At 40.6% G+C, this 12,931-nt stretch overlaps 1 protein-coding gene across 1 annotated transcript in view; it reads right to left on the reverse strand.

Moving 5' to 3' along the window:
- LOC131468915 (cadherin-18-like) overlaps nt 1–12,931 on the reverse strand; it is a 103,717-nt gene that overhangs the window by 26,835 nt on the left and 63,951 nt on the right. The window contains exons 5-6 of the mRNA XM_058643625.1: nt 5,276–5,443; nt 4,099–4,286 (exon numbers count right to left, since the gene is read on the reverse strand). Of these exons, the coding sequence (XP_058499608.1) occupies nt 4,099–4,286; nt 5,276–5,443 (356 nt within the window). The remainder of the gene's footprint in view (nt 1–4,098; nt 4,287–5,275; nt 5,444–12,931) is intronic.

Here is a 12,931-nt window from a genome sequence, read left to right on the forward strand (position 1 = left end):
CCTCAGCCACTGACACTTTTACCTCCTCAAAGGTCGGTCGGGTGCTAGTTTCAGACTTGGCGGAAGCCTGGGGTAATGCACCATGTGGTCATGCAGAACTCACAGAAGCCTAGTTACATAAAAAAATTGTGTAGTAGATGCTAACAGCAGCAATGTGAAGGCCAATTGCGTGAATGGTCAAGGACAGGTGACTGAAAACCATAAATGTGACTTTGTTTACTTCAAGATATCATTTTATACATCATTTGTATTCTAATTGCCTCATTTTATTGTTTCAAAGCTTGTAAAGCACTTTTTTATACCTTCTTTTGAAAAGAGCACCCCACACACACACAAAATCTGTGACCGTACACTAGTGTATAACTAAAAATGGACAACAGCTCCCAATGGTAAAGCCAAAACACATGTAATATACATTATAAACACCATCATTTTATGTTTCTGATAAGTTTGGGTTTCATTTGTTTTTTGATGATGTAAAAATCAAGATGAAACATTCTGATTGGCAGTTTTTTTTTTTTTTTTTTTTTTTTAAAAGTTGAGAGTGGCTCTGTGTTGATTGGTCGGCCAAGTGGGCCGGACATTTAAATATTAACTCTACTCTTGGATTATTAGTGTGCACAATCATTTTACTACAACTGACATCACCAGCACAAAAAATGGTGTCATTAGTATTTAGTAGATGTTTTGGGCTTGGTGTTGTAGAGTGGGAAGAAACATTGTCCACCTTTACAGTCTATGATAGTAACCATTCAGACAGACAGAAAATGACGTATCAAAAGAAATTATGACCTGAATTATTTGAACATTTAGCTCATAATTTCCACTTTATCTCATAATTATGACTTTCATCTCATAATCATGACTTTTTATCTCATAATTTCGACTTTCTATACCTCTTTTTGTGTCTTTTTCAGCATTTGTTTTCTTTTCTTTTTTTACGTTGCCAAGTCATGTGACTCTCGAATAGAACGTCAGAGCATTTAGTTGCAGTTTGGTAGAAAAAGAGTGGATGTGAAAGGAGGTGAGAAAGGTTGAAAATACAGCAGCCAGCTCAGCGAGGTGAGCTATCTGGCATCCCTGCTTCAGGACTATGATGAGATTTATCTGGAAGGTAACGCCAACATCGATAATTAGTGGCGCACTGGAGCTCATTTGTTTTTCTCAAGCTGATTGCTTCTACTAGAAAACAAAAGTGTGCAGGTCTTTGCTTTCCCCGCAGCATTACATGGCATACGGAATATTCCCTGGAGATAATGAGTCTATTAAATAAATTCCAGATAATTACCATTGACTACACAGCAGAAGAACAATCTGAAAATTCAATAACGATATGAAAAGGGCTTGTAAAATCCTCCTGTTGTTGGTGCGATGGCCTTGGATCGTGGATCCTCGCTCCTGTACGCCGTGTGTCTGTGAATGTCTTGCAGGTGTGTAGCTGAGGTGCAAATCCGCTGGGGGAACACCTGGCCAACGTTCCCAGTGACTGTAGGCTGCCTAATTAAGATGCCAGTGTGTTGTAGCTCATCTTCACTCTGCAACAAACCCCTGTTTTCCTTTATCTTGCACCACACATTCATCACTTTGACAAACCACTGACTCCGACTGCCTGAGCTCATCGAGATTATTGATATTTACTTAAGTTAACCCCCATCAGTCATAGATAAGTTTGTGTGTGCGTCGCCGGGTTGTAACAAATTGAGGACTCACTGCTCAGGAAATGCATTCTGTTCTGGAATGATTTTGCGTTTCTGTACGTTTTGTTAATTAGAGTGCTTTAACACTTTATTATATGAACCGATTTCTTTTATCGATGTCCGGCCGAGGCAGGAAAAGTAACTGTTCTTTAAACTATTGGATTTGGACACTCTCTCATGATACGAGTCGCCTCTTAAGCCAGAGTTCACATTTTTGATACGAGGGCACGACTACTCAGTGACACTCCATCCGATTTGTCACGAGCCGAGTACTGCTCGCTGTAGCCTGACGGTGAATCACTGTCGTTGTTAAAGATAGCAGTGTCACATGTCGCCCGGGATTCATCACTGCTGAACCTTGTCACTTGTCAGGAGCAGGTGGTGGTGGAGGTGATGACAGTCACTCTTTCAAGAGCTTTGGTTTTTCCACTGAACTTTCAAGAGATTATGACTTATGAGCAGAGCTACTTCGTCAGGTTTGACTGTATAAGCTGAAGTCATTCAGAGCCAGGTGATTACTGGACACGGTTTAGCTTCCTCAGCTTCTGGGTGCATGCTGATTCACCATCACACATTAACACAGATCTAATGGCGGACCCTTGTTTAACAACTTTCAAAGCTCAGCTGCTTCACAGATGGGGGGGGGGGGGGGGGACCATTTTCCAAATTGATTCTTCTGTGTTACTCTGCAGCTGTTGGACGAGCCAATCTCAGCGTTTCAGGCACAACTGGAACGCCGCCTGCTTTCAGCGGAGAATCACACACGACTGAGTCTTTTAAAAAGAATGACGAATCATGGTGCAAGGACGGCGGTGACAGACGACATGAAAGCACCAGCTGAAGACAAAAAAAAGGAACCGTGTCATCGTGTTCTTGTCTGCTCCAGTGCAGCACACAGCCAAGCCTGGACCTCGTTAAACAGTATAAGCTGTAGTGTTTGGTGTTCAGCTCAGTAAATGTGTGTAAATGATGTGGGTAAATCCTCAAAGTATCTGTTAAAATGACTGTACATATTGAGTGTACTGGCATGAGTTCAAGTATAAACAACAATGTGGACAATTTGCTTGATATGAACGCATTTTCTCACAATCGGTGATTTCTCTATCACTGATTTATAGCCTTATAAATCAGCAATGCCAATAACAGTGGCATAAACATATTACAAAACTTACTACATGTTCAACTGCCTCTCACTTAATGGAAGCCATTGCTCTGCTGCTCTCGTGTGTTTATAATGGTAAAATCCGTCTGTGTATAGCACTGTTCTAGTCTTGTGACCACTCAAATCCGCCTCCCACATCCGGTCGTCGCTCCCTGACTCCATCGCTGAGACCCTCATCCATGCTTTCATCACATCACACCCGGACAACCGCAACGCCGTCCTGTTTTGGGGTCCCCAAGAAAACCCTGGAAGGGCTCCAACATGTCCAGAACTCTGCTGCCAGGGTTCTCACTTGCACCAAATCTTGGCAACACATCACCCACCACGCTGAAACAACAGCACTGGCTCCCCGTTAAGTTCTGGATCCTCTTCAAGCTTCTATAAGTCTCTCCATCTGCTGACCTCAGTCTCTCCATCCGCCGCTCCATCCATCCACTCTAACCCTCTGGAACTCACTCCCTCAAGTTTTTGCCACCTGATTGTTTGTTTGTTAGTCTTTTTATTCTGATTTGTCTTTTTTTTTCTTCTACTTGCACAGCGACCTTGGGTTTCGTGAAAGGCGCTTTATAAATCCAAGTTATTATTATTATTTTTATGACTCACACCCATTCACTCACACTTTCATACAGTATGTTTTCCACTCATCTTTCAAACCTCTGCTACCATCTATGTATATCTATCTAACATAATCAAACAACACATTTCAGGAAGCAAACAATTGATTTAATATATTTGTTCTTTGCGCTCTGTGATTTGTTTGTGGGTGGGCCTTAGGAAGCTGCCTGCTTATTGGCTGGAGTTTTGGAGTGACAGCTGTACGTCTGGAACTCGTTCCCCGATGACATCCGACAGAAAATTGTAAGTATCTAATGTTTATAATCTGACAAACGTTAGATATTAACAATTATTTTGTCAGATGTTGGAAAACAACTCCAGCGACTCCAAGCCTGTGACGACTTCCGGTCCATTGAGTTGCCACTCCAAAACTCCAGCCAATCAGCAGGCAGCTTCCTAAGGCCCGCCCACAGACAAAAAACCATGGCGCAAAGAACAAGTGTATGTTCAAACAATAAAATACAATATTTTCGAATGATTAAATCGATATTTTTTTTTGCTTTTTAAAAAGCGTCGCTTGAAAATATTGACACAAATCTAATTCCATATATAAGGGTTCCAAAAGCCAGTAACTTAAGACAAGACAACAGAGTTCCAGTGTCTGCTCGTGTGTCTGATTCCCACCTGCTTGAGTGAAATGATTCCCTCCCTGCCGTCCGCGTCTGTGGTGACGTTGAAGATGGCGGCCACGTCGGTGTTCGTGATGCGGTAGCTCATCTCCGCATTCTGTCCTTCATCGCCGTCGTTGGCTCTGATCCGGCCCACAGCCTTTCCTACCGCAGCCAGCTCAGGTACGTACAGCTGGTAACTCTCTGCACCAGAAACAACGCAAAATTGTAATTACTGTAACTTAAATAAAAATTAAGAATAGTAATCTGGCAACCAAATATTATTTCACATTTCATACATTTCGCTCCCTGCTGATGTTTTAAATTAGGGATTAACACGACTAATGCTGCTGAAGCTACAGGAAGTTTGTGTGAAATGAGTGACCTTCAGCGACGGAAACAATTCGAAAAAAGATGAATGCGGAGGAGAAAAGACGTTGATACATTAACGGATCGTAACATAAACAATGACATGTGAATTAAATTAAAGAAAATGTAAAGTACCACCTCCAACAGCCTCCCTAACCCAGGTGAGACAAAGTCCAGCCATGAACCGAGGACCACTGAGAGGACATGTGATAGTTTGATGTATATATATATATATTTTTTTTCCTGCATTTAGTCCCATTTCCTAGACTACAGAACATGGGGGTTTGTCCTGGGGCATGAAACTCCAGGGCTGAATGTTGTAGGACAGACGCACGTGAAGAGTACGTGCTGTGGTCGTATACAGTCACTCATGGCACATGGAACTTTGACGAAGCTACTGCCGTCCAGTTTCCTTCTGGTAAAGAATTTCTTTTGCCCCAGGTCATAATAAGTTACAGCGCAGTGTGTGTGGACATTTGGACATTCTGCCAAAGGCGATGCGATGTCACCATGTCACAGTTTCAACTGCTACACGTGTCAAAAAATTCCCTTTTATTACCTTCTGCCATAGAGTTATTCAGTTCACCGCTCTCTGTCTGACTGTGAGCAGGATTTACTGGACTCATTTTCTAAAGAAAAGTTGGTGGGAGCGTGAGGGGTAAGGGTAAAGGAAGTAGCCACGGATTTATCGATTCATTCATTCACTTTCTGCCACATGGAGGTGTTTTGTGAGCACAGCTGTTGCTCAAAACACGGAAATGAGGAAATAATGCCAGACAACTCATGTAAAGTGACATGCATGATGAAAGCAAAATGTCACTCACTCTGTGGAAACTTTGGCGGGTTGTCGTTGACATCGGTGAGGGTGATGTTGACCGTAGTGGATCCAGAGAGTCCTCCGATCGAGCCCGCCATGTCTTTGGCCTGGATCAGCACAGGGTACTGGTCCCTGGTCTCACGGTCCAGGTTGGACAGTGCCGTGCGGATGACACCTGAGGAGAACAGAGCATCAGGGTTACTGTATGTTAGATAAGGTGAAGTCCTGTCTCCTTCTCAGAGTCTTAGAGACACACTGATCCATGCTTTCATAACATCATAGCTGGATTATTGTAAGGAAAAAAACTCCTCTGTAGTTTGACTACAGAGGAGTCTGACTTTTTATCTCATAATTTACTTTTTATCTCATAATTTAGACTTTTTATCTCATAATTTAGACTTTTTATCTCATAATTTAGACTTTTTATCTCATAATTTTGACTGACTTTGATGATTATCTTATTATCAAGACTAGGTTTTACCTCTTACCTCTTTCCTGGCGGAAATGGGCTTCTATAGTAATGCACTTTGGTCAAGCGTGGTTATTTTTAATGTGCAGATGTGTGATAAAGAAAGTGCTGCATAAATAAATGAACGTATGCAGTGATTTTGCCGTGGCCTTGACCTAAGATTACATTTTTCGCTCCTGTACTACTTCATATTTTCAAATGACGTTCCATTTGTTTATTGTATATAGTTTTGTATTTTTTTCCTCTTTTTGGATTTGCCATCTTATTCCTACGAATTTGAATTTTTATTGTTCTTATTGTTTTATTTCACGGGGTCATTATATACCTGTTTTGTACCATCGCTGCTGTCAAGAGTGAATTTCCTCAAAGTCAAATCTTTTTTTAAACTCAGAACACATTATGTTGATGTTAATGTTTAAATTTACAACTCATTTTAAATTCACAGTTTCGAACAGCGGTGCTTGTTCACGCTGCCTGACTTTTCACTGCACATTGATCATCTCTTCTTCACGCTCTGCCTTCAGCAGGATCGATATTAAAAGTCAGCTTTATTTTTAAGCACAGGCACTGGAATTCTGAAATGCAGAATTACCACAAGCATTATGAAAATATTTTGTGTGCACTCTACCACAAATGAAGAAACTAAACAAAATAAAACATTACAGATAAATGAATAAATGCACAATTAATAATTCATTGTATGCCACAAAAGATGAAAGTCTTAATATTATTTTATATATATATATATAAAATATATAAAACAGCTTTTATTCCTCATTTTATGGTATCACACACACACACACACACACACAGAGGGACTCAAAATCCATATATTTTTCATATTAGTTTGAGTTTTCTGAAACTTGAGACACTGTTTCCTTGCGTCTCCATGACGGCTCCTCCATGCTACTTGCTGCACACTTTTCTTTCTATAGCACAGTATATTCACACACAGTGACAGCACTGAAAATAATGTAATTATCAGTGTTAGCGGAGATATATACGCCCGCCTGTCGACCCACAAGCACGGGCATGCATTACAGCTGCATTAATAGAGCATGTTTTCACTATTCTATGCCAAATTACATTTTTCCACTCATAGACAAACAACAATAACAACAACAGACTTCACAGTCTGAATGCACACAATGCTCGATTCTGAGTTCACGTCTGGGTCATCGATGCTCGAGATTATCGAGAGTCATGAGTCAGGACTGCAGTACAACTCCACTCCAATTACTGAACTCAAGCACTACAACACTGGCTATGGTTGTTATACATTAAAACTGAAAACTTGTCCGTGTTTCTTTAACCCTTACAACACAGAGCAGATCGGCTGATTTTTTCAATTACTATGTTTAAACATACAGTATATGCAGAGGTTATAAGAAAGTGCAACATAAAGTGTCTTATATCCTTATTTATTAACACACCTGAGCAAAAAGTACTCGAAATTTTTAAAATTCACAGTTCAAAGTTCACTCGGCTCGTTTTTATGAACAAAAACAAAAGAAGAACGGTCTAATTTTGTGACTTCTGCACAATTATTGCTCCTTTTTATCACTACTAAAAACGTGAGTACATTTTAAACAAGCTACTTTTTTTCTTCTTGAACTCAAGTACATTTTCAGACCAGTACTTTTACCCGTACTTAAGTGAAAATGTTATCAAAATAGTGGCACTTTTCTTTGAGTACAATATTTCAGGAACTATTTCCAACAACACATGTCTTCCATAATCTACATTGATGTTCTTCACTCATCCGTTTTCCACTGCTTTATCCTCCACACGAGGGTCACGGGGTGAGATGGAGCCGAAAAGGTCAAAAGGCAACATCAGGTTCTGTGTGAGGCAGCGGGAGAGAACTCAAACACACACAAACACGCAGGGACATATGTTATTATGCAGCTAAATTATTCAACACTACGCTCCCTTTATGAACACGTGGAAAAGTCTTTGTTTGTTCTGTGTGGTATTTCGGTGCCCAGAATAGATCACAGGTGGGCCGGTGGAGCAAAACCGCCGAGGCAGCACCAAGGCCAGTTGTTGGTGTTTACAGCAAAGCCTCAGAACCGTGTCTGTAAAGCAGAGTCATCCTGCAGCTAATTCAATGATTTTTGTTTGTGCTGAAGAGCAAACAAAAGTAAACTTACAAGAACGAGCAGAGAGCGAAAGGGCGATGCTCAAATTTGTGAATAAACACATACAAATTGAATGTATTTCAGTCTAATGATACACACGTCTATAAATATGGAAATAAATAACATTTCGTTTCAGAAAATCAGTTGTAATCGAGAATTCAGTTTAGTTTTCTTTTTAGAGGGCGAGGTTGGGTGTGAAGTTGTACGTAACATTTTTAATTACATTGTTATTCCATAATTGTATTATTTATGGTTACAATTTGGAAACTTTAAAATGATTATTATTTTGTTTGTGGGCACTTTTGCAGTCATTTAAAATTAGCCTGTGTCTGCTCATGATTTGACCACAAATTAATTTCAATTTTTCTGCAAGATAACATTTTGTCATATGCACTACATTGTTTTGGAAAAAAAAAATCAGTTTTAGTTGAGAATTTCAATCACAACAAGCGCTCACATTAGACATTAATGAATACAACCACATAAAAACATTAGTTCATTAATTTATAAATAGTTTGAGGTGAATCTCAAAGCACCAATTACAGTGCCACACTCTACTGGTTTATTATTATTATTATTTTAAGTTTAAACAGTTAATGAAGAGTTGTGATTTTGTAGTTTTTTAATCAGTAAAACCTGCCACAGAGTTACAGAATCATGACTGATGACCTTCAATCAGATACATTTGTATTTTCCCAGTGTCCTGATGTGTGAAGTGTTCATATTTTTGGGATTTATTTCACTTGAAAACAATGAAAATCAAACAAAGCCACAGTGACACAAGCTCATTATTTGCGTTTGTTCTGGAAAAAAACAAAAAAAAAACACCACCAGTCCACTTGTTTCCCACGGTCAATTACTGGAGCTACGGTAAGTGTTTTGGTTGAGCCCGGTATGATCTAATTCTGAAGTGTGTGATTTAATGAGATCTTGTCCACAAAGGTAAAGTCGCCGCCCGCAGGAGAGAGAACTGGGAGAAATGACCTCAGTGTGGAAAAACATCCACATTTAGAAGGTCTGAACCTAGCCTGGTTCTAACAAGGGCAGAATTACCATACACACACCTGCACAGGCACACACACTTCTCCCACACGGGGATGAAGGCAGTGTTGAGCCTGGAGGCTGTGCTCCACTGCATTACTCGCTTCACAGGCTTACAAAGCACAGAGCCATCTGGCCTTATCAGCCCCTTTAGACTGAGCACAGAGACTCGGTGCAGCCCGGACAGGACAGCCAGCAGAAATTATGCACCTGTACTACAAAGAGCAACGAGGGCAGAGACGCATATCTGGACCGACAGAAAGGACGAGGATGAGTGAGTGAGTGAGTGAGTGAGGGGGTGAGAGCAAGATGCGGGACAAAGAGGCGAGCCTGAAAATACGCACGCGTGTGAGAAGGAGATTAAAAAAACAAAACAGAATAGGGAGTGGAGAAATGTTGCTTCTGTCGGAATCGAGGCAAAGATCAAGTGTCGTGAACCACATGCTGCTGCTGCTGGAATTAGCATTCGCTCAGGTGTGTATTTGTGCCAACGTTGAATTTGATTGGTAGATACGCATCTTATCAGACGACTGCATAATCCGGGCTTCAGGATTTCTGACAGGACGACACAAAAACTGGCCTCTGCCGGCAGAAATACCAAAAAGAAAGGACCTTGAGCTGTGCATATGATAGTCTGCCTCCTCTTCCTCCTCCTCCTCCTCCTCCACACTGAAACCAGAGCAGCTCCAACTAGAGTGGCAATTCCGTGGCCGAAATTTCGAGGGTGCCTGCAGTTCTTGCGGCATGTGTCGTCATTGGGAAACATTATTTGGATCCAATCCACCTTGGAAGGACTTTTTGGTGGAGTCACCCTTTCAAATTTTCCCATTCATGTGTATGTGGAAGTTATATCGCAGTTTTTTGCGATTTTTGTCGCCATGGTTACTTGAAACACTTTGAAATAGTCATAGCACACAAGTCCCGGTCAAGACGCACGTTTTGATATAACATGTGTGGGGGTTTTCTCAAAACTGTGGGAGGAGTTACACGTCAAAGTTTTGTATGGAATAATACAGAGAGAGACTGATAAGCCCCTCCCCTAGTCCCCTCTTCTCCTTACACACACGCACGCACACACACGCACACACCAAACACGCACGCACACGCACGCACCTGTCCCTATCTCTCCAAAACCAGCAGAGAAAGCAGAGAAAACAGCATGTTTTAAAGTTGTCATATTTCAAGAACGGTTGATGATAGAGATATCATTTTTGGTTTGTGAGCGTCAGGAGGCTTTCAGCAACTCCCAAATTTAAATTTGTGACAAACGGGCTTGAATTGACAGAGAAATCACAGTTTTAAAATCACCCTCGTCTTGATTTTTCCAGAACTCAAAAGCAGACATTTTAACATGGGAGTGAATGGAGAGTGTGACTGGAGTTGTCTGCGCTTTGAGGTGATTTTAAGAAAAACTACAAGTCATATGAACATGAAAACACACACAGGGTTACACGACACCCATGGCAACGTTTTGATGTAAAAATTATCAGTGTAGGTTGGAAATTGTGGGCAGGAGAGGAGTTTGTTTAGGAATTTTTGGTGATTATTTTGCTGGATCTCGCTAGAGTGGCACACTCTAGCGATCCGCCCACACACTTCACAGACCACTCACACAATCATTATAAAATCTGAAAACGTAAAAAAAAAGTACAAAACGTAAACTGCGATTGTTTAAAAACCGTAACATGGATCACAATGTCGACTTAGGTCAGAAAAGTCCCAAGTCTTGTGACCCGTTTAAAGTTCCAACCACGTTTCTGCGTTAAAGTATGACGACACTGTGATGTTTCAAAGTGGGCTTGGTTTTTTTCGGTTTCCCATTATTGTGTGAGTGGAAATTATTTTACATTTTCGCGATTTCTGTCGCCATGGTTACGCGAAAGTCTTAGAAAAGTCATAGCACACCATTCCTGGTCAAGGCGCACGTTTTGATATAACTTGTGTTGGGGTTTTCTCAAAGCTGCGGGAGGAGTAGCGCGCCAAACTTTTGGCGTGCGCGGGAAAAATAAGCGGAATAAACGCGCAGGATTACAATATGTGCTCGCAGCACAATGCATTCTAGTGAGAACTCTAGGGAGTTCTGACTAGTATGCCTTGTGGCTGCAGGCACCTAATAATGTGAGGATTGTATGCAGGGGAAACACATTTGATTGCAAATTCTCCCCCAGTGAAGATCACTTGACAATATGAATGCAGATATCGTCTGCACGCCCCAGTCCCATTTTTTTTTTTTTTACTGTAATCTGCAGCACACAGACAGACGAGGGTGAGGAAGAGGGGAGGAGGAGGAGGAGATAAAGGGAGGATATTTTTCCCTCCTCTCGAGATATGGATGCATCAGGAAGCAGGGGAAAGGGAAGTTAAGGATGTTTCTGCAATCAAGCAGTGCAACATCATTCAGTATGAGCAAAAGTCTCACCTATTGGAGTATATATATATATATATACATATATGTATATATATATATATATATGTATATATATATATATATATATATATATATATATATATATATATATATATATATACATATACATATGCATATATACATATATATTTGTAGTAAGGCTGCAAATAAATGATCCTATAGCCTTGTCGCTGAATTCTCTCTCAACATGTGAAGCGTCTTTACGTCACATGATTCAGTGGAGGCGGGAGTCCGTCTGCAGTTGAGAGTTTATGAGCAGCGGCGCCGAGTGAGTGCGGCACAGAACACAGGAGAAAGTGTGCGCTAAGGAGAAATAAATACAAAATGGATGGTAATAAAAACCCAGTTGGTAGCGACGAGAATCACACCAAATATGCATTTTTTTTTTTTTACTAATTTCCAGAGCTAAATGTGTTATTTGATCATCAGACAGTGGATCTGAGATACACGTCTCATTCCCACAACAACAGAGGATGTTGGGATTGAAAAAAATCACTCAAAGCCCTACACTACCATACACCCACCAGCACCTACTTACTGTGTATTTCGGGCAAGTTTTATGAGTAAAATACCTGGAAAAAATGATTTGATTCTGTAATAGAATGCAAATTAAACAAACACAGAAGCGTCATAATGATTTTAGGTTTATTCTTCATTTGACCAAGTGGGGGTAAAAACAATGGGTGAAACTGCCCTTTAACCCACAAATAGTAACAATAATCCCATTATGCAGAGCCATGTTCCAGGGCCTAAAGAAATCACACTGTTTGGCACTTAACTTAAATGCCTAATTGAATGTTTCTAATCTTTTGTTCATGAGTGCGATGAACTTTTCGATTTGTGGAAAAAGTCATGTCAGAGAATCGTGATCTTAATCTTAATTTCAGCCTTAATTTGTAGCATCCATCGTGGTGTGTATACTGTGTATACTCATTTTTTTTAGCATCTCAGGGCGTTCACACATGGCAGTGTCACACTTTCCGAAACAGCTGATGATCGTTGGACTACAGAGTGACTTTGGGGAAAAAGACGGTTTAATAAATGAATTAATATGAAGCTGCAGCTGCTGAGAGATGATTGAGGAATAATTCTGCTGCGTCACAGAATCACTCTGTACTCCGAGTTTCAGCTTGGACTGTTTGAATCTGCCCAGCACGACACATGGCTGCACGAGTGAGAGAAGACAACTAAACTAAACTGGAACGTCCTGTTACCTCAGGCTCATTGCACTTCTTACTGATCAAAACAACCAAATAAACCGAACATTTCTGCCTTTTTCTATTTGATTCCCATTTAAGATGCACTGGTAAGAGCTGCTTTAGCCCGGCTCATGTGTTGTGAACTGCAAATAATGCCGTGTTAAACATTTAATCACAATTAACTATTAAACATCTGTGATTAATCACGATTAAGAAGAAAATAATAATTAAGACAGCCCTAATAAATTAAGTTATTCAAAAAAAATATTGTACTACACTGTGTGTTATGTTGACGGTGTCAGTGATTGGGTCACGCCATATTACCCACTTCTTTGTGGGAGGTTCCATAAGTCATCGAGGATCATGTGATCACAACACCATGTAA

This window comes from Solea solea, chromosome 1 (genome assembly GCF_958295425.1).
Source record: "Solea solea chromosome 1, fSolSol10.1, whole genome shotgun sequence".
In the NCBI taxonomy this organism is placed as follows: domain Eukaryota; kingdom Metazoa; phylum Chordata; class Actinopteri; order Pleuronectiformes; family Soleidae; genus Solea; species Solea solea.